Consider the following 25,252-nt stretch of genomic DNA (forward strand, 5'->3'; position numbering starts at 1 on the left):
AAGGAGAGAATAAATTAGGGGGCAACAGACACTCTGCAGCCACCGTCCAGAGTATCTTTCTCAGCGCTGTGTGATATCAACTCCTCTGGCATTAAACATCCTTAACTGAGAAAATAGTCTTTTGGTAGTTAATGTTAGTATAGCAGACAAAGAAAACGATCTGGCAGATGTTCGGACGGAACTTCACAACAATTAATCTAAATTAATCCCATTGTCTGTTAAGTTATAGAAATCTTCTTAAATTCACATAGATTTACACATCCATCTGGAAATCTTGACAACCTCAACTGACTCATCGTAGCATACAAACTAAAGTGGTAATTATGCAAAAAGAGAGTAGTTATCCACCCTTTTTAGATGTACGCATAAAAATACATAGGCTGCAACTGCATGAAAAAAGGATTCCACCAAACCAACCTCTTTTGAACTGAAGCTGTTGACTGACATTTTGCAATATTCAATGTCTTAAAATATTTTTACAGGAGGTATATTTATTTATTTTAAGGTGGCAAAGCATTTTATATGAAGTAGGCTGAGTTTGCGCTTGAAACTTGGCATCTTTTAGCCTTCACAAGTGCACAAGTCAACAACATAAACGTCGTTCGTGCGCCCTCCGGTGGACAAAGTTAGCAACAGTTTTTTTTTATTTATTTTTTTAAATGTTGTCCAGCCACACGGGTTGGATTTGACCTCCTGATGGAACGGTTCTGGCCAGTGTACCATACGTTTGACAAGACTGCTCTGGAGAAGGTAGGTGTATCATTGACCCCTTCACAAACATGAAGTCAGAGGGTTTGGTGCAAACCACTGGTAACAATCAGGGACAGGAATGCCAAAGAAAACTTTGCAACTCGAGATTACTGAATGCACTGAAATTTAAAAGCCAAGTAAGTCACACTTCTAAAAGAGTCTGATTGATGCATGCAGGTCAAAATCAGATGGCTAAATTACTTTGACTTACTCACTCACTCACCGGCTTGCCTGTCTCACAAACACTCAAAGCGCCTCTGTATAAATGATTTGATTGCCTGATACGTTTGACGTGGCGTTACAATTCACGTGACTGGTTGGTGTGTTTGCATACATTTGCATCCATAAAGCCCCATAAATAATCAATATATTTTTGTTCACCCTTCTAAATGAAAGCTGAACATTTAAACTTAAAGCACATCTTAAAAGTGTATTACAAATACATTGTGGTATTATATAAATGCAAAATTTTGCAAAGTGCAAAATCGTCATAAACCAAGTATGTCCATATCTCAAATACAGTACTTCTGGCCCTAACTGCAGCTCTCATAGCGAGTGTAGTGTAATTAAAAGTTGGATAAAGAAACTCATTTGATTGGAATCCAAATTTTCTTGCATGCATGCACTTCAATTGGTTGCTTACTAGAGTATGCGTTCCGTTATTTGGGACCCTAACACTATTTAATTAACAAGATGAAAAAGACAGAAAAACTGGGAACAATGATATAACAATGTCATATATTCATGCTACGTTACCTAAAATAAGTATTTTAACTATGGATAGAAGGAAAACATCTGTTTAAAAAGTGTCAGAACATTGAGAAAATGGCAGTTTTTAATCAGTGAAAAGATACCCTGACAATATCCATGTACCCATGTGCAATTGTGTTCAGAAACGCAGTGCATTAAAAATAAAAAATAAATGAAAAAAATTCTATTTCTAATAGCTGCATTGAAAACAGTATTTTTCATTCCAAACCGAAACATTAAGTAAAAAAAAATAAAATAAAAAAAATAAAAAAGTAACGCCCCGCTAAACCTAATAACTGATTGGGCCAACCTCGGCAGCAACAATTGAAATCAAACGTTTTCTATAAATGGAAAATGGCAAATCAGTCTTTCACATCTCTGTGGAGACCATTTTAGGCCTCTTCCTTGCAGAATTGTTTTATTTCAGCAACAATAGAGGGGTTTTGAGCATGAACGGCCTTTTTAAAGGTCATGCCAGACCATTTCAATCAAATTTAAGTCTGGACGTTGACTAGGCCTCTCCAAAACCTTTATTTTGTATTGTTTAAGTCACTCGGAAGGTGACTTGCTGCTGTTGTCCTGCTGCAGAACCCAAGTGCGCTTCATTCACCTTGAGGTCACAAACGGATTGCCGAACATTCAACTTCAGAATCTTCTGGTAAAAAGCAGAATTCATGGTTCCATCAATCACAGCAAATCGTCCAGGTCCTGAAGGAGCAAGCCAGCCACAGACCATCACACTATCACCACCATATTTGACTGTTGGTATGAAGTTCATTTTCTGAAATGCGGTGTTAAATTTAGGCCAGATGTAACAAGATACCTTCCAAAAAGTTCAACTTTGATCTCATCAGTCCATAGAATATTTTCCCAAAAGTCTCAGGAATCATTCCAATGTCTTTTTGGAAGCCTTATGTTCTTTTGTCAACAGTGGTTTTCGCTTTGGAACGCTGTCATGGATGCTATTTTAGCCCAGGTTCTTCCTTATTGATGAGTCATGAACACTGACCCTAACTGATGCAAGGGAGCCCTGCAGTTCTTTAGAGGTTGTCCTGGGTTCCGTCGTGACCACCTGGATGAGTCGTCACTGTGCTCTTGGGATAATTTTTGCAGGCCGGCCACTCCTGGGAAGGTTCACCGCTGTTCCATGTTTTTTCCATTTGAGGATAGTGGCTCTCACTGTGGTTCGCTGGAATCCTAAAGCTTTAAAATAACTTTCCAGACAGATGTTTTTATTTTTAATATATTTTTATTTTATTATTTATTTTAATTATTTAATTTCTTTGGATCGTGGCATTTTGTTGCAGCTTCTTGAGATTTTTTGGCTGACTTCATTTTGTTCTATTTAAGGCATTTCTTGATTGAACGGATCTGGAGGTAATCAGGCTTGGATGTGATCAGTGAAAATGAACCAAAAAATTTGATTAGCCACAGTTAATTCATGATTTAACAAGGGGGGCATTACTTATTCACACAGGGCCAGGTAGCTTTGAAGTTTCCCCCCCCCCCTTAATCAGGGGTGTCAAACTCATTTTAGCTCTCAGGCTACATTCACCCCAATTAGATCTCAAGCGGGCCGGACAACAATATTTTTGGCTTAGAAATTCATAAATAACAACTATTACAAATTTTCCCCATTGTTTTTGTGCAAATAATTACTTTCGGCAAATATTCACATTTATTCATTTTTGTTACAAATCATGAGTAGTATGAAATTTTCACCAAAAATTATTTCAACAGTATTATGAACCAGTGAGCGTGTACCATTCAGTTATGCATCCTTTGTAAATGTATACATAAAAAATTTAAGTTGTGGCAGTGCATGGAAAAAAAATAAAAAGACTCCAACAAACCAACCTGTTTTGAAGTGAAGCTTTTGACTGAAATTTTTAAATATTCAATGTCTTAAATCTTTTCTACAGGAGGTATTTATTTTCACAGAATTGTAGTGTGAACATGGCACACCATTTTATATTAGTGTGCTCCCGAAACTTGGCATTGTTTGGCCTTCACAAGTGCATCAATGTCATTTTTGTGGTGTCAGTGGACCCTCCAGTGGACAAAATAAGCAACAAAAGTTACTTTTATTGAAAAATAGCAGTGAATGTGTTCTGCATCCCCACGGGTCGGATTGGACCCCCTGACGGGCCGGTTCTGGCCCGTGGGCCGTATGTTTGACACCCCTGCCCTAAATAAATAAAATCAGGATTTAAAAACAGCATTTTATGTTCATTTGGGTTATTTTTGTCAGATATTCACATTTGTTTGATGATCTTAAAGTGGGAGAACTCAAATATAAGACGTTGAGAAGGGGCCAATAATTTTTCACAGCACTGTACACTCCCTCCCAAAAAAATATAGGAACAGTCAGGCTAATTCCTTTTTTTTTTGGCTACAGACTGAAAATGTTGTTTTTTATGAATATGACAGAAGAGATCAATATTTCCGTGTATTTAAATGTGGATCAGATTGGTTCTCAACCGCACTTTCCTATTGTTGCAAAGTCACGACCCACTGTTATATAAGTTAACAATAAAGCATTTTTTGTTTCAAAATTGCCTCTGAAAACATATGTACAGTATGTTATACCTTTAAACACCATTACAAATTAATTGGACATAGCACCAAAATTGCTAACTGTGACGCCTGCTAGCCAGAGAGGTAAACTAGGGACTAGAGCACAAGTGAGTAACATTTCCTGTGACTTAGCTAAGACGTTCATGTGGGAACTTGCTACGACTGTATTGTACCCAAAAAAATCTGAATCCGAATATGTATTTTTTTTCCGCGACCCACCAAAATGGGTCAGCGACCCACCGATTGAGAATAGCTGGCTTAGAAGATCGGACTTTTGTTTGAACACACCCATTTATACAAACGTGCTGTACGTGTGACCGTAAAATATGACTGGTGGGTGTGTTTTATTGTGCAGGTGTGTCCTATTACATGGATTATTCAAACAATAAATAGCACTGAATTTCTACACTAGACCTGAGATTTGGGTTTTGTCTGTGGAGGCTACATTAGTACTGGTCCAAAACAGAGACTTTGAGACTTGAAAAGAACCCCAAACTACAGTTTATGACATCAGCAACTGCCTCCAGGCACAGGTGAAGGTCATGCACATGACCCAAAGTTTAGACACAACAAGTAGTAGTCCACTTATTAGCAAGTAGAACAGAAAGGGTTCCAAGTGGAACTAAAGGAGGAAGTGAACAGGCGCACACAATATTACCCGCTAAAGAATATCCTGGTTAAACACTGAAAATAGTTCAAAAACCAGTTTAGCTAAATGCAAAACGAACACTAAATTAGCTCTTAAAAAAAAAAAAAAACATGTTTGCGCCGCCAGAAGCAATGTTTCATACAAACGGACATTTCAGTGTTGGGCCACTGATAAACTTTGCCAGAAATGACAGAAGAGTGTCTGTAGGTGATGATTAAGACACTATTAGATGTGCAATGTACATATAACATGATGAGGGAGCATTTATTTATTTATTTTTAACCTAAAATGGTCATTGCTAGCTCGCTAATGCTAATCACGAATGCTAACCGTTTAGCAAAGGTGGATTTTATTGTCTCAAATTCTGTACAGTCTATGCCATACACTAAGCACCAACCTGTGCAGTTTAAGGATAGAAGTCCAGTTCTCATAAATTAGATTAAAATGCATGTTAGGAGTCAACAATTTAAAAAATAATAAAATAAAAAACTGGCTGAAATATCTAAGATAACATTCTAAAAAGAGGTGACAGTTGTGACAGCCTTACACGAAATGTTTTTTTTTTAAAAAGCTGGAAAAGTATAAATAAAGGCTAAAGTTAACAACGAAGGAGTTCACTCAATTTTATTTTAGTTTAATTGTACCGACACCTTTGCTCACCCAAAAGAAATTGGTGTTTCGTTACAAATAATGCTTCTACTGTCTTCTAAATTGTGTATCCAATCCAAACAAAATACCAGGAAGTAATAGTTGAAATGTTAATATCATATTCATCTGGTGATGTCTAACCTAAATGTTTTCAATGAACAGCAAATATAAACAAATAACATTGCCTACATCGTGTTTAGGCCATTTTCATCAAATCAGGTTGATGACAAACTATTGCACTGTACTACGTATGCATTGTCAGCACAGTCACCTAAAGTACAGCCACTTTGCTGAAGGTAACCAGAGGCACAGTTGACGTTTACTTTATATATTGCCAATATTATTTGTGATGGATTCACACAATACAGATGCATTATTTTCAGTTAATTTATTTACTCGGTAGTCAATGTTTACAACTGTCAACTTTTAAATGTTCAACCTCTTTTTAAATACTGTAGGTAGGTTTTAATTCCATCAATATACTTAATATGAAATACTGATTTAAACTACAGTGTGAACGCGACTTTCGATTCAAGCGCCAAGATTACAGACTTGACTTCTTGACTCATTGATGCAGCATAATTGATTGAGTACAATTTGAAATAATACACTGTCATCTACATAAATATTCAACATTAATAATGAAGGTACTTACACTTTCATTTGTATTCAGTGAAAAACTGATGTCTGATATTCTGTCAAAGGGAATACTGCAATGTTAAGGAAAAAAATGGTTAGTTTAGAGCTCATTATGTAATACAGTACTTCTAAGGTAACTACAATATACAATAACATACTAAAGATTTTGACCTAAGCACTCATTTTCAGAGAGTAACACTAATTCATAGGAAAGATAAAAGTTTGCAGTATTATATAAGAAAAAAAGAAGTTAAAAAGGAAACAAGATTTTCTTAAAACTTAATAGTGGGTCTATTGGTACTTCTTGGTTTTTCATCAACCTGCTATAGGAACATTTGTGGTATACTGGACAAACAAGAACAGAGTGTTGAGCGATCCCCTGTAATACTAAAACCAATATTTCTGTCCTGTAAATGATACGGCTAGGCAGACTTTTTTTTTTTTTTTTTTTTTTTTTTTTTTTTTTTTTTTATAAATCTAATTTCTGGAGAGTACGGGGACAGCACACCAATGACTTCAAAGTGGTTCTGTACTGTCTGGATAAATCAAAACACAACGTGCTACTAACTGTTTTGAATGATCAGAAAGACTGACAGGCACAATAAAATACAATCGTTTGTCAGCGCAAAGGGTTGCATCCCCATATGACAATAACATGCTTGCCAGCTTTGCAATGTCTTCAGTGTCTTGTCCCATCAGTTTTATCATTTTTTTTTAAATTATTTATTTATTTTTAAAACATGTTCAGCGATTGTACTCACTCCAAAACATCATCCGGATCCGCAAACTCTTCGTCATTGAAGCCAAACTGCTCAATAAAATTGGACGTCATTTGTTGCATCTGATAATCAGAAAACGCCTAGCAAAACCCAAGACCAATATTAATTAATGATGTACTCTCTCAAGTAGGGGTCACCAACATGTTGCCCACAGGCCTGTTCTACAAATAGTGATGGGACATTGAGATTTCCTAGGAATGTTGTAGAAGTGATCATGATTTGAAAAGTGATGATTTTGATTTAATTTCCATAGATTTATAGAAATAAAGTGTTGCATTTTTATATTTGTTTCCTACCTTTTCAAATCATTGACAATTATAGTGGGAAAATAAACACGATCATTGTCTTAACATACATAATTAGAATTCATTCATAATAACAAAGGTATTTGGAGCTAATTTGTTATTTCAGAAGTGTGTATTAAACTGGTAGCTTTTCGTATTAATCAGTAGCCAAGAAGTAGCTCTCAGTTTCAAAAAGGTTGGTGACCCCTGCTCTCGAGCCTACACAAGGCTAGGCAGTATTTACGGCATGTGCTGACTGCGCAAAGGCTAAACCATGTAACACAATAAGTCATATTCCTGCATAATGTAGTTACTGTTAACGTTCTTAGGCATTCATACAAATACGCTTTGCAAGAGCAGTTGGATAACTTAATTAAGATTTGTTTGTAGAGGCACCATAGTCAAAATAAATGTATGCAGTTAAAAAGACATCTCCCCTATCGACAGAGATGTTTGGTGTCAAACAAATGTGACTACAAACAGTCAAGCTGCAGCCAGACGTTCACATAAACTCATCATGCCATGGATCCTATCAATATCACGGCCATCTTTTGGGATGGATCGTTTTGGGTGAAGGTTGTGCTGCTGTTTCCTCTTGGTAATATTAGATCGTCACATTTCACTTTGAGATCATCACGAGGTGGAATCATTTTCGTGCATACCCACGTAAGGTATTTTAATGTATTTATTCAAATGTATTGTAAATTCAACTCACACGCTGCCGTCCATTTGTGTGACACACCACATAGAGAACCAGATCACACGCAGGCATGCAAGGAGAGATGTCGGGGTGAAAAGGGCTCTTGAGGTGGGCCTTGTTTAAGGGCACCTCGCTCGACAGTAGTCAAGAAGCAGACTAGCATCTATCCAACAACTAGTTGCCATTTTACTTTGTCCGCAGAAGAACTTGAACTGTCATCACTGGGTTCCATGGGCCAAGTCCTGACAGATTAACTAGTGCCTCCCCAAACTTTGGGTGTAAATACAGACACCCAATCATATTACAACTATGAAATTCATTTTTTTGCGCATTTTGCCCTTTTATCAGAAATACAACACCTGACAGGTGGAGGAAAACAACTTGGTTGCAAGTAGTCAGTGGGTTGGTGCTGTGTCGAGTAAACAAACATGATCTGACACACACGTACATTTACCCAAACTTTCCCACTATACTGATTAATGAGCAATCAAAACAAATGTTGCTTCTTTTATGGCAGGTGGATGGAGGATAGTTTTGTGTTGGAGAGCAAGGAGCACTTACAGTGACAAACAGGGAGGTTTCTGATATGGGCGAAATGGGTGGCATTGTCTCTCAATGTTGAGTGTATGTTAACGTCTGATTACAACTGTACAAATCTACAGATAGCAGACTTGTTTTTCTGCATGACTATGGGCCTTGTACATGCGTGCATGCATGGAAGTTCATCAATTTGTCAGTCTTACTTGTTGTAGAGACGAGTCATGGTGAAAGCTGCTATCTTTAAAGTCAACCTCATCATCAGTTGAGGATTGGATCTGGTGTGTGTTCACCTGACAAGAATAATTGATATTGATAAACAAGCTGTGTCCTATGCAAAATATGATGGTGTTAATAAACCAAGAAAACCTAATTCATGTCCAAGAGAGATACAAAAAAAACATACCGACTGCCTCAAAAACCACCAAGTATTGGAGTATTTGTCTAGTATCAAACTAGTTGTAGTCTACATTTAGAATTTGGATAATAATTGAAATCTGGACAGCTTGTTTAAATTAAAGCCAAGATGTCGAAAACATTGTTATATTTTAAATGTGCATGTCTTCTTTATTAGTTGCTGTTGATTTAAATGAATACAAATATGTTTAAAACATTGCATCTGTGTATAAGAATGTGACACGTGCTCGCAAATTCCTGCCCGCTTTATTTACTGAAATACAAAGTTAGTAAGTATTTAGCAACGACGAGCTACAGTACATATTCGATTTGATTATATGTACAAAAGCTGCGTAATAAACCATGATACAAATGTCATAATTGACATGTACTTACCGAGTTGTACGCTTTTTTCTTTGCTACGCTTCCTCTAATGACTGCATATCGTCTAATCGCAGCCATGGTGTGCACGGGATTGAATGAGTAAATCCAACACTGTCTATGCAATCTTACAGGCGACAATGTTCAACGGTGCGCTTTGCAGGTAACTCGCTATTGTCACGTCCGGTCTACAGCTGATAATGATTTCCCCCAGCATAGCGCCCAAATTACATTGATTAACTATTTTGTCTAATTCTTATTCCACAAATGCATTATTAATCAGAGTACCTTATTCTGACTAATGGTGGCGCATACAAAATATATTGTTGCTTTAAAAATGTGAGGGTTTAATTAACATGTTCTGACAAGCAGCGCACATAACAAATATTTGGTTCTATAATTTCACACTTGATGGATGAGCAGGCACTCCAGAGGCCAAAATAAGTGCACGTACAAGCAATTCTAAAAAAAAAAAAAAAAAAAAAAAAAAAAAAGGTGAAAGGTTTTTCAAAATACAGTATGTCTCCTTTAATTATTAATATTTAGTGAAACCTTTGAAGGCTTATCACACAAGTCATTAAAACTGACAGTTTGGTGTTTTTAATGCAAGATGATGCTAAACACGCTGTCAAAACAACAAAGGAGTTCATCAGGGCAAAGAAATGGAAGGTTTTAGACTGCAGTTAATCTCTTAATACTTAAACCATATAGGGCATGCATTTTACAACTACAACAACTGAAAGGGCCAGTAGTGCATGCCTGGAAAATCTTCACAAAAGAACAATGCCAAAGTTTGCTATGTCAATGGGTCACAGGCTTGATGCAGGTATAGCATGCAAAAGATGTACAAATAAATGCTACATCTTATTCTCTTCAAATCTATTTTGACTTTCTGTTGCAATACTTATAATACACTCACCAAAAAATTGTGTTTCGTCTCAAATAATGCTAACTTCTACGATGTGTTTTCGATCAATTAAAGGCTTAAGTGTTGACCTCTTGTCTCATAATCATCTTGTGACATGGAACCCAAAGGTTTTCAGTCTACAGCGAAGACTAAGGAATTTGCCTCACTGTGCTACTTGGAGGGGAGGGTATGCTTTGGAGAGCGAGTGAAATTCTGAAAACAAGAGCCAACTATCATTATTTTGAATATTTAAATGCCGACATTGAGTCTGTTTTGAGCTAATGTTCAACAATAAAATGGTCAATTTTGCTGAATTGAGTATAAAGCACAATGTCATAATTGTGTGAATTCCTAAAATAGACGGAAATTCACCACACCGTCATAAGTAAATAGGAAACAATGCTGTACTGATTTACAGAGATAACCATTGAGAAAAATGCTTGTGTGATATTAGTAAACGACTTCGCTTGACAAGAGTGACAACTGTGCTTGTATTCACTCACCAGGTCAACAGTGTTTCTCTTGTTTGTGTCAGCCAGCTGCCCAGATATGAAGGCCTCCCATTTTTCTCTGTCCTCCACTTTTAGCTCTGTCACACACAGTGAGTTCATCTTCATATATTTACAACAAACATAAATCACAATCACAAATATATAGTCATACAGGTATACACAGTACATACACAAAAAGTGAGGCCATTTCCTTAATTTTCACCGTAGACTGAAAACAAATGGGTTAAATAGCAAAAGATCAATGAGACGAGATCAATATTTCAGCTTCTATTTCCAGGTGTTTGAAAATCCATCTGACACACGTACCTGGATGTGTATTTGTAACAACAGTTTTGCTAAGAAAAAGTACTGGAACAGATTGACTCAATTGACTAATGAGTAACACTAAATATTTGGTTGCATTTTTTTGTCGTCGTTGCTGCTTTTAATTACTGCATCAAGTCTGTGACCCATTCATATCAACGTTTGCATGATTCTTTTGTGATGCTATACCAGGGCTTTCCCTGCAACCTCTTTCAGCTGCTTGTTTTGGGGGTACAGTGGGTATGGAAAGTATTCAGACCCCCTTGAATTTTTCACTCTTTGTTATAGTGCAGCCATTTGTTAAAATCATTTAAGTTCCTTTTTCCTCATTAATGTACACACAGCACCCCATATTGACAGGAAAAAAAACTGATTGCAGATTTATTAAAAAAAAAAAAAACTCAGGTCCTGTCCATTTTTTCTGATCATCCTTGAGCTGGTTCTACACCTTCATTGGAGTCCAGCTGTGTTTGATTATACTGATTGGACTTGATTAGGAAAGCCACACACCTGTCTAGATAAGACCTTACAGCTCACAGTGCATGTCAGAGCAAATGAGAATCATGAAGTCAGAGGAACTGCCTGAAGAGCTCAGAGACAGAATTGTGGCAAGGTACACATCTGGCCAAGGTGATAAAAAAATTCTGCTGCACTTAAGGTTCCAAAGAGCACAGTGGCCTCCAGAATCCTTAAATGGAAGACATTCGGGACGATCAGAACCCTTTCTAAAGCTGGCCGTCCGGCCAAACTGAGCAATCGGAGGGGGGGGGGGGCCTTGGTGAGAGAGGTAAAGAACAACCCGAAGACAAAAAGACAATGACCCTAAGCACACAGGTAAAATAAGGAAGGAGTGGCTTCAGAACAACTCTGTGACTGTTCTTGAATGGCCCAGCCAGACCCCTGACTTAAACCCAATTGAGCATCTCTAGAGAGACCTGAAGATGGCTGTCCGCCAACATTCACCATCCAACCTGACAGAAGTGGATTTGCAAGGAGGAATGGCAGAGGATCCCCAAATCCAGGTGTGAAAAACTTGTTGCATCATTCCCAGAAAGACTCATGGCTGTATTGCCTCAAAAGGGTGCTTCTACTAAATACTGAGCAAAGGGTCTGAATACTTATGGCTGTGATATTTCAGTTTTTCTTTTTTAATAAATATGCAAAAATGTCAACAACTCAGTTTTTGACTGTTTTTGATAGATTCACATTTCTATCCTCACTAAGTTTGTCATTCTACTTTTTTGTGCCATATTTCTTTGACAAACTTTCTGTACCTTGTAATTACAGGGATGAAGAAGAAGAAGAATCACCTTTTATTGTCATGAACCTGCATGCATGCACACGAAATTTGTTCCCTGCATTTTACCCATCACAGTGAACACATACACATGGACGGTTGACCCCAAGTATTTAAAGTCCTCCACCCTCGCTATCCCTTCTCCCTGTCGCCTCACTCTTCCCCCACCACCCCTCTCATTCATGCACATATATTCTGTCTTACTTCGGCTAATCTACATTCCTCTGCTTTCCAGTGCATGCCTCCATCTTTCTAACTGTTCCACCACCTGCTCCCTGCTTTCACTGCAGATCACAATGTCATCTGCAAACATCATGGTCCACGGGGATTCCAGTCTAACCTCATCTGTCAGCCTATCCATCACCACTGCAAACAGGAAGGGGCTCAGGGCTGATCCCTGATGCAGTCCCACCTCCACCTTAAATTCCTCTGTCACACCTACAGCACACTTTCAACTGTTCTGCTGCCCTCGTACATGTCCTGTATTATTCTAACATACTTCTCTGCCACTCCAGACTTCCGCATTCAGTACCACAGTTCCTCTCTGGGTACTCTCTCATAGGCTTTCTCTAGATCTACAAAGACACAATGTAGCTCCTTCTGACCTTCTCTGTACTTTTCCATCAACATCTTCAAGGCAAATAATACTCTGTTATACTCTTTCTAGGCATGAAACCATACTGTTGCTCGCAAATACTCACTTCTGTCCTGAGTGTAGCCTCCACTACTCTTTCCCATAACTTCATTGTGTGGCTCATCAACTTTATTCCTCTATAGTTCCCACAGCTCTGCACACCACCCTTGTTCTTAAAAATGGGCACCAGCATACTTTTCCTCCATTCCTCAGGCATCTTCTCACTCGCTAGAATTCTATTGAACAAGCTGGTCAAAAACTCCACAGCCACCTCTCCTAGATGCTTCCATAACTCCACAGGAATGTCATGACCAACTGCCTTTCCATTTTTCATCCTCTTTAATGCCTTTCTAACTTCCCCCTTACTAATCATTGCCACTTCTTGGTCCACCACACTTGCCTCTTCTACTCTCCCTTCTCTCTCATTTTCCTCATTCATCAACTCCTCAAAGTATTTTTTCCATCTAGCTAGCACACTGCTGGCACCAGTCAACATATTTCCATCTCTATCCTTAATCACCCTAACCTGCTGGACATCCTTCCCATCTCTATCCCTCTGTCTGGCCAGCATGTATAGATCCTTTTCTCCTTCTTTAGTGTCCAACCTGCCATTCATGTCATCATATGCCTCTTGTTTGGCCTTTGCCACCTCTACCTTTGCCCTGTGTCACATCTCAATGTATTCCTTTCGCCTCTCCTCGGTCCTCTCAGTGTCCCACTTCTTCTTAGCTAACCTTTTTCCTTGTATGATTTCCTGTACTGTGAGGTTCCACCACCAAGTCTCCTTCTCTCCTTTCCTGCCAGAAGATACACCAAGTACTCTCCTGCCTGCCTCTCTGATCACCTTGGCTGTAGTGGTCCAGTATTCTGGAAGCTCCTCCCATCCACCGAGAGCCTGTCTCACCTCTTCCTGAAAAGCTCCACAACACTCGTCCTGTCTCAGCTTCCACCACGCTCTTTGGTTACACAGAAACTCCCTTCTATTTTGAATTGCAGGATTCCACTTTCCCCAAGACTGTGCAGACTTGGGGACTTAAGCACTATCGACCTCCCTAATAAAATATTGACAATCATTACTGGTCGCGTTAGCTACAGCTAAGAAAACGATTCTATTAAACTGAAAAAAACAAACAGGCTAATAACATCAATCACTGGCTAAATCTCATCATAGAATATATTGCGTTAAAAAAAATATCAGCAGAACGAAAAAATGTATTACATACATGTGTAGATAGCTGTGCACCTTTCCTCAACATGCTAAATCTAGATTCTTGATTCCTTTGCCTGGGTAGTGTGCCATCTGACAATGAGACTATTTTGTCTATTAAGTGTAAAAGTAAAATTTTGACTTCTGTATTCTTTGTTGTCGAGGTTGTTGTTTTATTATTATTATATTTGTCATTCTCTTTATTTTTTTATTTTTCACGCAAAAAAAAAAAACTCAATTCAATGAAAATTTACTGTAAGTGAATGTGAATCTTGCTGTTGCCATTCCCCTTGGTAAGTGCCACTCACGTCAGAGGAACGGACTTCGTTGTGAAAATTCACAACAAAATCTGTTCCTTTACTTTATTTCTACAATCCGCGAAAAGGCTTCATTTAAAAACAATTTTGGGCTCTTTTTTATTATTGGATGCGCTGTCTGATGCCACAGCAATGCTACTCAAGCGTAGAGTTGAAATGTTGTTAAATAAAGATTTCAACTCGAGGCGCAGCACCGCAATGGTAAACGCCCACCTTGCCGCAGCGTTGCGTTTTGAACGGCATGAACAATGCATTCAAAATGCAGTCTAAAAAGGCTTTTTACGGATACATGTACACACACCATGTGTGTTGAGTCCTCCATTGAACCCCAGCGAATGCCTCACCGAACCCCTGGGGTTCGATCAAACCCAGGTTAAGAACCACTGTGTTAGCAGGAAGTGTCTGTATCTCTTTGTGTCAATCTTTTTGTTTTATAGTTAAAGTAAAATCCAATGAGTAGTGACAATGTCTAGCTTCTTTTTTGAGGAATATTTACTAATTATATCAGCCAAAGTGCTGCTTGGTAAGTGAATGGGGCCTCCTGCAGCCACACAGCACTCATTTCTCAAGTTGGAGCAAGCAAAAACCCGGTCAATCTATGGCTCGTATCTCGAAAAACAAGTGGGGTCACTCGAATCTCGATGCACCATGTATGGAAAATAAAATCGATGCCAACATATTAAATCGGACAGTTATGAAGGGTCAAAAACTACGATTATCACTATATATACAATATATTGGGTGTATATGCTCTCCAACTGCTAAACAACTACTGCTTGTATACAGATGTGATACAGATGTAAAGTGTTCTTACCAGAGATGAGCTGTTGTATCTGCAATCCATTAGGCCCTTTGTCACAGTTGTGAATTATTGAATTAGCTATTCTGGTGAGATGACCCATGTAGCCTCGCCGCCGGCCACCTTCTGCCCTAAACACAAAAGAAAATGCCATCCATGAATCTTGTGAGCACACGTAACAACCAAATGAAAAAAAACGTCTTTGACCTCCGTTTTATATTTGTTTTCTTGGTATTTACTGTATGCTTTGCACATTGTCGAGCGGCCTTTGAATTCCCATTTTCACCAAAGACGACCTCCTTATCGATGCCAACCCAGGACACATACCAGTATCCTCCTCGCCATTTCTGGTGCTCTTATAGGCCCAGATCACGACTGCCAGGGTTCTCACCTGCTCAAAGCCCTGGTGACACATCACACCCACACTCATGCCCCTTCACTGGCCTCCCTGGTTCATCAAGTCATGGTGGGACATTTGTTGGCGTCCTCTAGGCTTCCCGCCTCATTCCTAGCGGCTTCACTTGTTCTCCATTTTATCAGACAAAACTATTTTGATGACTACATTTACACACTCCTTGTTCCCTTATCACTGAAAATTAAAGCACATAAGAATGCTACTCTGAACTCTTTGATGGGAACAAGGAATATTAGTATTGCGACAAAGAGCAATATCCTATTCTTCACACAGTAACAGCAAACACAACTAGAAACAAATCAAAGAAGAAAAAAAATGAGGTAAAACATTTCAATAAAAAAAGTCAATTCATTAACTCCAAAATGAAATGGTTTGCAATAGCAACCCATTAAGTAAATACTGTATCTGGCCATCCTCTACAACAGAGGTCGGCAACTAGCGGCGCACAGGACAAAATTGGCCCGCTGTCAATTTAAAGGTCAGATGACAAAGATGTTATGGGGTCAGTTAAAATTCATATTGGTATTGTTTATATGTTATGCAATACAGTGGGTACGCAAAGTATTCAAACCCCCTTAAATGTTTCACCCTTTGTTATATTGCAGCCATTTGTTAAAATCATTTATTTTTTCCCCCTCATTAAATGTACACACAGCACCCCATATTGACAGAAAAAAACTGAATTGTTGAAATTTGGCAGCACGGTCGTCGACTGGTTAGAGCGTCTGCCTCACAGTTCTGAGGACCGGGGTTCAATTCCCGGCCGCGCCTGTGTTGAGTTTGCATGTTCTCCCCGTGCATGCGTGGGTTTTCTCCGGGCACACCTCTAAATTGAAGACTCACAATTGCCCGTAGGTGTTAATAAGAGTGCAAATGGTTGTTTGTTTAAATGTGCCCTGTGACTGGCTGGCAACCAGTTCAGGGTGTACCCCGCCTCTCGCCCGAAGGCTCCAGTACTCCCGCGACCCTTGTGAGGATAAGCGGCTCAGAAAATGGGTGGATGGATGTTGACATTTTTGCAGATTTATTAAAAAATAAAAACTGAAATATCACAGAGTCATAAGTATTCAGACCCTTTGCTCAGTATTTAGCAGAAGCACCCTTTTGAGCTAATACAGCCATGAGTCTTTTTGGGAATGATTCAAGTTTTTCACACCTGCATTTGGGGATCCTGTGCCATTCCTCCTTGCAGATCCTCTCCAGTTCTGTCAGGTTGGATGGTGAACGTTGGTGGACAGCCATTTTCAAGTCTCTCCAGAGATGCTCAATTGGATTTAAGTCAGGCATCTGGCTGGGCCATTCAAGAACAGTCACAGAATTGTTCGGAAGCCACTCCTTCGTTATTTTAGCGGTGTGCTTAGGGTCATTGTTCATTTTCTTGTTGGAAGGTGAACCTTCACCCCAGTCTGAGGTCCTGAGCACTCTGGAGAAGGTTTTCATCCAGGATATCCCTGTACTTGGCTGCATTCAACTTTCCTTCGATTGCAAACTGTCGTCCTGTCCCTGCAGCTGAAAAACACCCCCACAGCATGTTGCTGCCACCACAATGCTTCACTGTATTGGACAGGTGATGAGGAGTGCCTGGTTTTCTCCACACATACCGCTTAGAATTAAGGCCAAAAAATTCTATCTTGGTCTTATCCGCCCAGAGAATCTTATTTCTCACCATCTTGGAGTACTTCAGGTGTTTTTTTTTTTTTAACTCATGCAGGCTTTCGTGTGTCTTGCACTGAGGAGAGGCTTCCGTCGGGCCACTCTGCCATGAAGCCCCGGACTGGGGGAGGGCTGCAGTGATGGTTGACTTTCTAGAACTTCCTCCCATCTCCCGACTTCATCTCTGGAGCTCAGCCACAGTGATCTTTGGGTTCTTCTTTACCTCTCACCAAGGCTCTTCTCCCCCGATTGCTCAGTTTGGCCGGATGGCCACCTCTAGGAAGGGTTCTGGTCGTCCCAAACGTCTTCCATTTAAGGATTATTGAGACCACTGTGCTCTTAGGAACCTTAAGTGGTATATTTATTAAAAAAGAAAAACTGAAATATCACACAGCCATAAGTATTCAGACCCTTTGCTCAGTATTTAGTAGAAGCACCCTTTTGAGGGAATACAGCCATGAGTCTTTCTGGGAATGATGCAACAACTGTTTCACACCTGGATTTGGGGATCCTCTGCCATTCCTCCTTGCAAATCCACTTCTGTCAGGTTGGATGGTGAACGTTGGCGGACAGCCATCTTCAGGTCTCTCTAGAGATGCTCAATTGGGTTTAAGTCAGGGGTCTGGCTGGGCCATTCAAGAACAGTCACGGAGTTGTTCTGAAGCCACTCCTTTGTTATTTTACCTGTGTGCTTAGGGTCATTGTCTTGTTGTTGTCTTCGGGTTCTTCTTTACCTCTCTCACCTAGGCTCCCCCCCCCCCCCCGATTGCTCAGTTTGGCCGGACGGCCAGCTTTAGAAAGGGTTCTGATCGTCCCGAATGTCTTCCATTTAAGGATTATGGAGGCCACTGTGCTCTTTGGAACCTTAAGTGCAGCAAAAAAATTTTATCACCTTGGCCAGATGTGTACCTTGCCACAATTCTGTCTCTGAGCTCTTCAGGCAGTTCCTTTGACTTCATGATTCTCATTTGCTCTGACATGCACTGTGAGCTGTAAGGTCTTATACAGACAGGTGTGTGGCTTTCCTAATCAAGTCCAATCAGTATAATCAAACACAGCTGGACTCCAATGAAGGTGTAGAACCATCTCAAGGATGATCAGAAGAAATAGACAGCACCTGAGTTAAATATATGAATGTCACAGTAAAGGGTCTGAATACTTAAGACTGTGTGATATTTCAGTTTTTCTTTTTTAATAAATATGTACAAATTTCAACAATTACATTTTTTTCTGTCAATATGAGGTGCTGTGTGTACATTGAGGGAAAAAATTAACAAATTATTTTAGGAAATGGCTGCAATATAACAAAGAGTGAAAAATGTAAGGGGGTCTTGAATACTTTCCATACCGACTGTACATGCACGTAACCTCCAGAAAGTTATCAACTATATTTTGGCTAAAAAGGAGGTTTTTATTACGCGTATTGAGCACCCCCCGAACATACCCGAAGCTCAAGACACCGGGGTGTGGTTACTCTATCTACCACAAGGGCTACCAGAAGTGACGTTGCAATTGACAATCACAGCGCGCTACACACTATACACAATGGCGAGCAACATGTTGGAATATGAGGAGGACGTACAGGAGCACCCAACTGAACTTGGCATCATCAAACCGTACAATTTTTAGCCGATCAGGAGGTCAGAACCTGATAGCGACGATAAAGAGCAGCCAAGTAGCAGCTGTACAACAGAAACAGAGTGGCCAATGGGTCGATGTGACGGTATGTTCAAAGCATGTCTTTTTATACAGCCATGGCTAAAAATAATAGCACCCCAGGAGTGCCAATATTTTTTAGCATGACTATACCTATTATATATTGATATACAGTGGGGCAAAAAAGTATTTAGTCGGCCACCAATTGTGCTAGTTCTCCCACTGAAAAAGATGAGAGAGCCTGTAATTTTCATCATCGGTATTCCTCACCTATGAGAGACGAGAAAAAAAATTTATAATAATAATAATCCAGAAAATCAGCAAATTCTATCCATCCATCCATTTTCTTCTGCTTATCCGAGGTTGGGTCGCGGGGGTAGTAGCTTGAGCAAGGAAGCCTTCCCTCTCCCCAGCCACTTCCTCCAGTTCCAGCAAGCCGAGAGACATACTCTCTCCAGGTGTCCTGGGCCGTCCCCGGGGTCTCCTCCCGTTGGGACGTGCCCGGAACACCTCACCTGGGAGGCGTCCAGGAGGCATCCTAAACAGATGCCCGAGCCACCTCTCATCTGGCTCCTCTCAATGCGGAAGAGCAGCGGCTTTCAGCAGGGATGAGAACTTGCCAAGTGGAGGAGTTCAAATCTTAACAAATTATGGTGGAAAATAAGTATTTGGTCACCTACAAACAAGCAAGATTTCTGGCTCTCACAGACCTGTAACTTCTTCTTTAAGAGGCTCCTCTGTCCTCCACTCGTTACCTGTATTAATGGCACATGTTTAAACTCGTTATCAGTATAAAAGACACCTGTCCACAACATCAAACAGTCACACGCCAAACTCCACTATGGCCAAGATCAAAGAGCTGTCAAAAGGACACCAGAAACAAAATTGGAGACCTGCACCAAGCTGGGAAGACTGAATCTGCAGTAGGTAAGCAGCTTGGTGTGAAGAAATCAATTGTGGGAGCAATTATTAGAAAATGGAAGACATACAACACCACTGATCATCTCCCTTGATCTGGCTCCACGCAAGAGCTTACCCTGTGAGCAAAATGATCACAAGAACGGTGAGCAAAAATCCCAGAACCACACGGGGGGACCTAGCGCATGACCTGCAGAGAGCTGGGACCAAAGTAACAAAGGCTTCCATCAGTAACACACTACTCACTACATTATTCAAATCCTGTACAATATGTCCAGGCCCGTCTGAAGTTTTCTCAAGAGCATTTGGATGATCCAGAAGAGGATTGGGAGAATGTCATATGGTGAGATGAAACGAAAATATAACTTTTTGGTAAAAACTCAACTTGTGTTTGGAGGAGAAAGAATGCCGAGCTGCATTCAAAGAACACTATACCTACTGTGAAGCATGGGGGTGGAAACATCATGCTTGGGGGCTGTTTTTCTGCAAAGGGACCAGGACGAATGATCCGTGTAAAGGAAAGAATGAATGAGTGAAAACCCCCTTCCGTCAGCAAGGTCATTGAAGATGAAACGTGGCTGGGTCTTTCAGCATGACAATGATCCCAAACACACTGCCGGGCAACGAAGGAGTGGCTTTGTAAGAAGCATTTCAAGGTCCTAGAGTGCCCTAGCCAGTCTCCAGATCTCAACCCCATAGAAAATCTTTGGAGGGAGTTGAAAGTCTGTGTTGCCCAGTGACAGCCCCATAACATCATTGCTCTAGAGAAGATCTGAATGGAAGAATGGGCCAAAATACCAGCAACAGTGTGAGAAAATCTTGTGAAGAGTACTTATTTTCCACCATAATTTGCTAATAAATTATTTAAAAATCAGACAATGTGATTTTCTGGATTTTTTTTTGTCCTCATTTTGTCTCTCATAGGTGCGGTATACCCATGATGAAAATTACAGGCCTCTCTCATCTTTTTAAGTGGGAGAACTTGCACAATTGGTGGCTGACTAAATAGTTTTTTCCCCCCACTGTTTGTTTCAGTGACACGGCACAGGCTTTTATTCCTATTTATTGTGTGCCCCTCGCTCGAGTAGCTATATATTGTGTGCCCCTCGCTCGAGTTGCAGGATTGCAAAGTTGCCAAGTTGGCTTGGCATTTATAAACGCAGGTAGGATGAACGCATACTTGTCTTTCCACTCCTCTTCTGTGTACTTCCTACAATGATCAAAATGTTTCTCCATTTCGACACAATTGACAATTACAGTATATTGATGTGATTAACTACTATTATTCTTGTTTTTTGAGGTTTGATGTAAAGCTGACGATTAGATTGTTCTTGGCGGAATAAGCGAGAGAAAGTTAGCCGGATGTTTGATATGTTCAGTTCTCACACGCTCATACTCGGCCTCATAACTACATTTTCCATTGTATCCCATGTGTAATACTGTATGTGGAGGACAATTTCAGAAGCTGTACAAAAAAAACAAAAGAAAAGAAACAAAAAATGAGGCTGGATTTGTTGTCAATACAAATGTATATGCAATAACAGCAACAACGGTGGTTACAGGCGGTCCTGAACTGAATGGCGCCATGTGCGACGGCCGTCAATTGCACCCCCTTGGCCAATTTCCAAGGGTGTGGGGGAGTGCCGCCACCCCCCACAGAATGCCACCCTGAGCGGCTGGCCATATCAGAAACTATAATTCTATATCTTATTACTGTCTGTGTTAGAAACCGTCTACAAATTACAGAGCAAAATAACAGCCTGTAGCAGATTCCTTTATCTTAAAGGAGCAGGCGGCCGTGGCTCAATCGGTAGAGCTTGTCGTCCAGTGGCCGAAGGGTCGACGGTTTGAATTCCGGCTCCAACTGTCTGCATATTGAAGTCTCCTTGGGCAAGACACTGAACCCAAATTTGCTCCCAGCAGGCCTTGCAGCTGCCTTGCATGGCAGCGGCCGCCCATTGGTGTATGCTTGTGAGCATGAATGGGTGAATATGAGGCTTCGTAAAGCGCTTTGGGTACTGTGATAGTGTAGCTAAAGCGCTATGTAACTGCAATCCATTTACCATTAAATTAAATGAATTAAAGTTCATTAAATGACATTTTTTAAATTACATAATAGTATAAAATTAAGAAAAAACTTTATTTTGAGTAGGAAAAGCAGGGTTTGCTTGGTGAAAATGTAATTTTGGCCCGCAACTAAATCATCAGGAAAATAGTTGCCAACCCCTGTCTCTACAACACAAAAGGAAAGGCAAGCATCCAATCTGTACTTGATTCCACAGGTACAATCCCACACAAATAACTTTTTACTGATCCAAAAATATTTTCAGAAACCTACATTTAACGAAGCTAACCCCATATAAAAAAATTAAATTAAATAAAAACAATACTCACTGCTCCTTTTCATTAGTGTTCCAAGCTTCAACGATTCTCTGTATGAAATGGCATTTTTGAAACAACTGTTGGGGAGAATTACAAAAAAAAGTTAACTGTTAATTAATTTCATCAAAAAAAAAAAAAAAAAAAAAAGGGTATAAAATAAAAGACAACTGTTTCAAATGTAGTAGAGTACAAGACCTTACCTTGAGAAATGAATTGGGAGTTGGTCGGGTTTGAAAGGAAATAAAAACCCAAAGCCCTGCCCCCAGAGTCTACCATAAAAGTACCATTGTATTTTCAATTAATATTTAAATTGTGTTTGATGTAGACATATCACTCCTTGATATTATTTTCAACTGAAAATGATTACGACAGCTTAATCAATTTTTAATGATTAAATATTAATCATCATCTATATAATACATACACTCCTCCTTGAGCCGTCACCTTATCGGGGTGGAGGGGTTTGTGTGTCCCAATGATCCTAGGAGCTAAGTTGTCCGGGGCTTTATGCCCCTGGCAGGGTCACCCATGGCAAACAGGTCCTAGGTGAGGGACCAGACAAAGCACAGCTCTAAAAACCCCTTATGATGACGACAAACAATGGACTTAGTTTTCCCTTTCCCGGAGGCGGGTCACCGGGGCCCCCCTCTGGAGCCAGGCCTGGAGGTGGGGCTCGAAGGCGAGCGCCTGGTGGCCGGGGCTGCACCCATGGGGCCCAGCCGGGCACAGCCCCGAAATGGTAACGTGGGTCCCCCTTCCCATGGGCTCACCACCTGTGAGAGGGGCCATAGGGGTCGGGTGCAGTGCGAGGTGGGCAGTGGCCAAAGGCGGGGACCTTGGCGATCCGATCTCCAGCGACAGAAGCTGGCTCTAGGGATGTGGAATGTCACCTCTCTGGCATCGAAGGAGCCCGAGCTGGTGTGTGAGGTCGAGAAGTTCCGACTAGATATAGTCGGACTCCCCTTCACACACAGCTTGGGCTCTGGTACCAGTCCTCTCGAGAGGGGTTGGACTCTCTTCCACTCTGGAGTTGCCCACGGTGAGAGGCGCCGAGCAGGTGTGGGTATACTTATTGCCCCCCGGCTCTGCGCCTGTACGTTGGGTTTCACCCCGGTGGACGAGAGGGTAGCCTCACTCCGCCTTCGTGTGGGGGGACGGGTCCTGACTGTTGTTTGTGCCTATGCACCAAACAGCAGTTCAGAGTACCCACCCTTTTTGGAGTCCTTAGAGGGGGTGCTGGAGAGCGCTCCCACTGGGGACTCCATCGTTCTGCTGGGGGACTTCAATGCTCAAGTGGGCAATGACAGCGAGACCTGGAAGGGCGTGATTGAGAGGAACGGCCCCCCCGATCAGAACCCGAGCGGTGTTCTGTTATTGGACCTCTGTGCACATCACGGATTGTCCATAACGAACACCATGTTCAAGCATAATGGTGTACACACGTGCACTTGGCACCAGGACACCCTAGGTCGCAGTTCGATGATCGACTTTGTGGTCGTGTCATCGGACTTGTCTTGGACAAAGGCTGGACAAAGAAAACAGTCCAGTTCCGATCGATTCAATGCTCTAAGAATTGTTCGGCTTTTATTTTGAAGCCAGTCTCCACAGCTCTTCAAGGCTTCCGGCACGAATGCAGCGGTAGCCAGCCCAGAGCAGCCCCGCCGGTCGGACTTGGATTCCTTGACTGGATGCTGTCCTAACTGCAGTTTAGATTACCATCATATACTGTTGCCACCAACATCAACAGAACATCCCCAAATCATGTTCAATAGCTAATACGCTCAATGTATTACACTGTCACTGATCAAATGGTAGAATACAGTGCTACCTCACCGGTGTTAGTGGATAGCATCTAGCTACCCTAGTGCCCGGTAGGCTCACGACAGCTGGCGGAGTACTTTTGCGAGGCAGTTTAATAGGTGAAAATGAATCTGCATGCATACTTTTGATGCGGACAGCCTGACACAGTTGCAGTTCCTACCGATCCATTTTTAACAAACTAGGCTTGCTCGAATGTACGGGAACGCGATAGCTAGTAGTTGCATTAGCAGTGATGTCACGTCCTCCCTTTCGACCGAAGGAGGGACGGTGTTACGTCACATTTTCACGGCTATTGCACATGGAATGACGCAAAAATGGTGGCTTACGATGCTGTATTTTAAAAGTATTTTTTAGAATAAATACTTAGTAGATTTAAGTAACTTGCCTCAGATAAAGAAGATATGGGCATTTACAATATAACAGGAAGTTTTTACCTCTGGTCTTCCGCTTTAAGTGACACAGTAACCCCAAATAAAATTCAGAAGCCATCGTAGAATTTCCCATTTTTTTCAGATGTAACCTATTAGCGTACGATCAGGACACTCCATCTAGCCAAAAGACGATTAGCTTCCGACTCAGACGCCACCATCGCCCCCGCCCAGGGCAGTGGCCGATTAACCATGTAAACTAAGCCCAAGGGCCACTCTACTGAAAGTCGGTAAAAGAGTACAGAAAACAAAGTAGATACGGTTATGAAAAAGTGGAGAAAATATAGAAACGTAGGTACTGTAATGATCACTGGATGTTCTTTCAAATATTATGAATAATTTATAACAGTAAGTTGGGCCCAAAACCTTAAGATGTCTGCTACTGTGAAAGCTGAAGCTGAACAGAAATTTCGAATTTAGGCAACACAAGGAACCCAAGCATACATAAAAATCAAAAGAATCTCTTGAAGAAAAAAATGAAGTTTAGTAATGAGCCAGGCAGGCAAAGCCTTAATCCAAGTGGAAATCTGCAGAGGTGACTTGAGAAAGAGGTATGCACAAGTGATGCCTTCACAACACTTGCAGACTGCTACCCAAAATAGACTAAACTGTAACTAAATCAAAAGAAGTTTCAACATGTGTTGGCTATATTTCGGTCGTGAACACAGCAACCAGCTTATTGTTACACCACGCCCACAAGACATTTGTTACCTTTGCAATTTAATTGTTGAAGTTAAAGGACCCATAGAAAATAATATTCTTTAAAAAAAAAAAGTTGTATGGTCTCATTTGGACATTAGAAGATTAAAAAAATTTTTACATGGGTTTGTTCAAATTTAATACCTAGTGGTTATTTTTTTAATTCATCTAAAAAAATATGTACAGTAATTAACATTTCTGATTAGACAGTCGA

The 25,252-nt window shown here is 40.6% G+C and overlaps 1 protein-coding gene across 12 annotated transcripts in view; it reads right to left on the reverse strand.

Moving 5' to 3' along the window:
• ppp6r3 (protein phosphatase 6, regulatory subunit 3) overlaps positions 1-25,252 on the reverse strand; it is a 70,368-nt gene that overhangs the window by 19,151 nt on the left and 25,965 nt on the right. For 9 of the 12 annotated variants that reach the window (XM_061773451.1, XM_061773441.1, XM_061773440.1 and 6 more), the window contains exons 12-17: positions 22,103-22,167; positions 15,082-15,197; positions 10,501-10,586; positions 8,520-8,606; positions 6,775-6,872; positions 6,030-6,084 (exon numbers count right to left, since the gene is read on the reverse strand). In XM_061773451.1, the coding sequence (XP_061629435.1) occupies positions 6,030-6,084; positions 6,775-6,872; positions 8,520-8,606; positions 10,501-10,586; positions 15,082-15,197; positions 22,103-22,167 (507 nt within the window). The remainder of the gene's footprint in view (positions 1-6,029; positions 6,085-6,774; positions 6,873-8,519; positions 8,607-10,500; positions 10,587-15,081; positions 15,198-22,102; positions 22,168-25,252) is intronic. The other 3 variants (XM_061773448.1, XM_061773449.1, XM_061773450.1) reach the window with 3 other exon arrangements.

This window comes from Phyllopteryx taeniolatus, chromosome 5 (genome assembly GCF_024500385.1).
Source record: "Phyllopteryx taeniolatus isolate TA_2022b chromosome 5, UOR_Ptae_1.2, whole genome shotgun sequence".
NCBI classification, from domain to species: domain Eukaryota; kingdom Metazoa; phylum Chordata; class Actinopteri; order Syngnathiformes; family Syngnathidae; genus Phyllopteryx; species Phyllopteryx taeniolatus.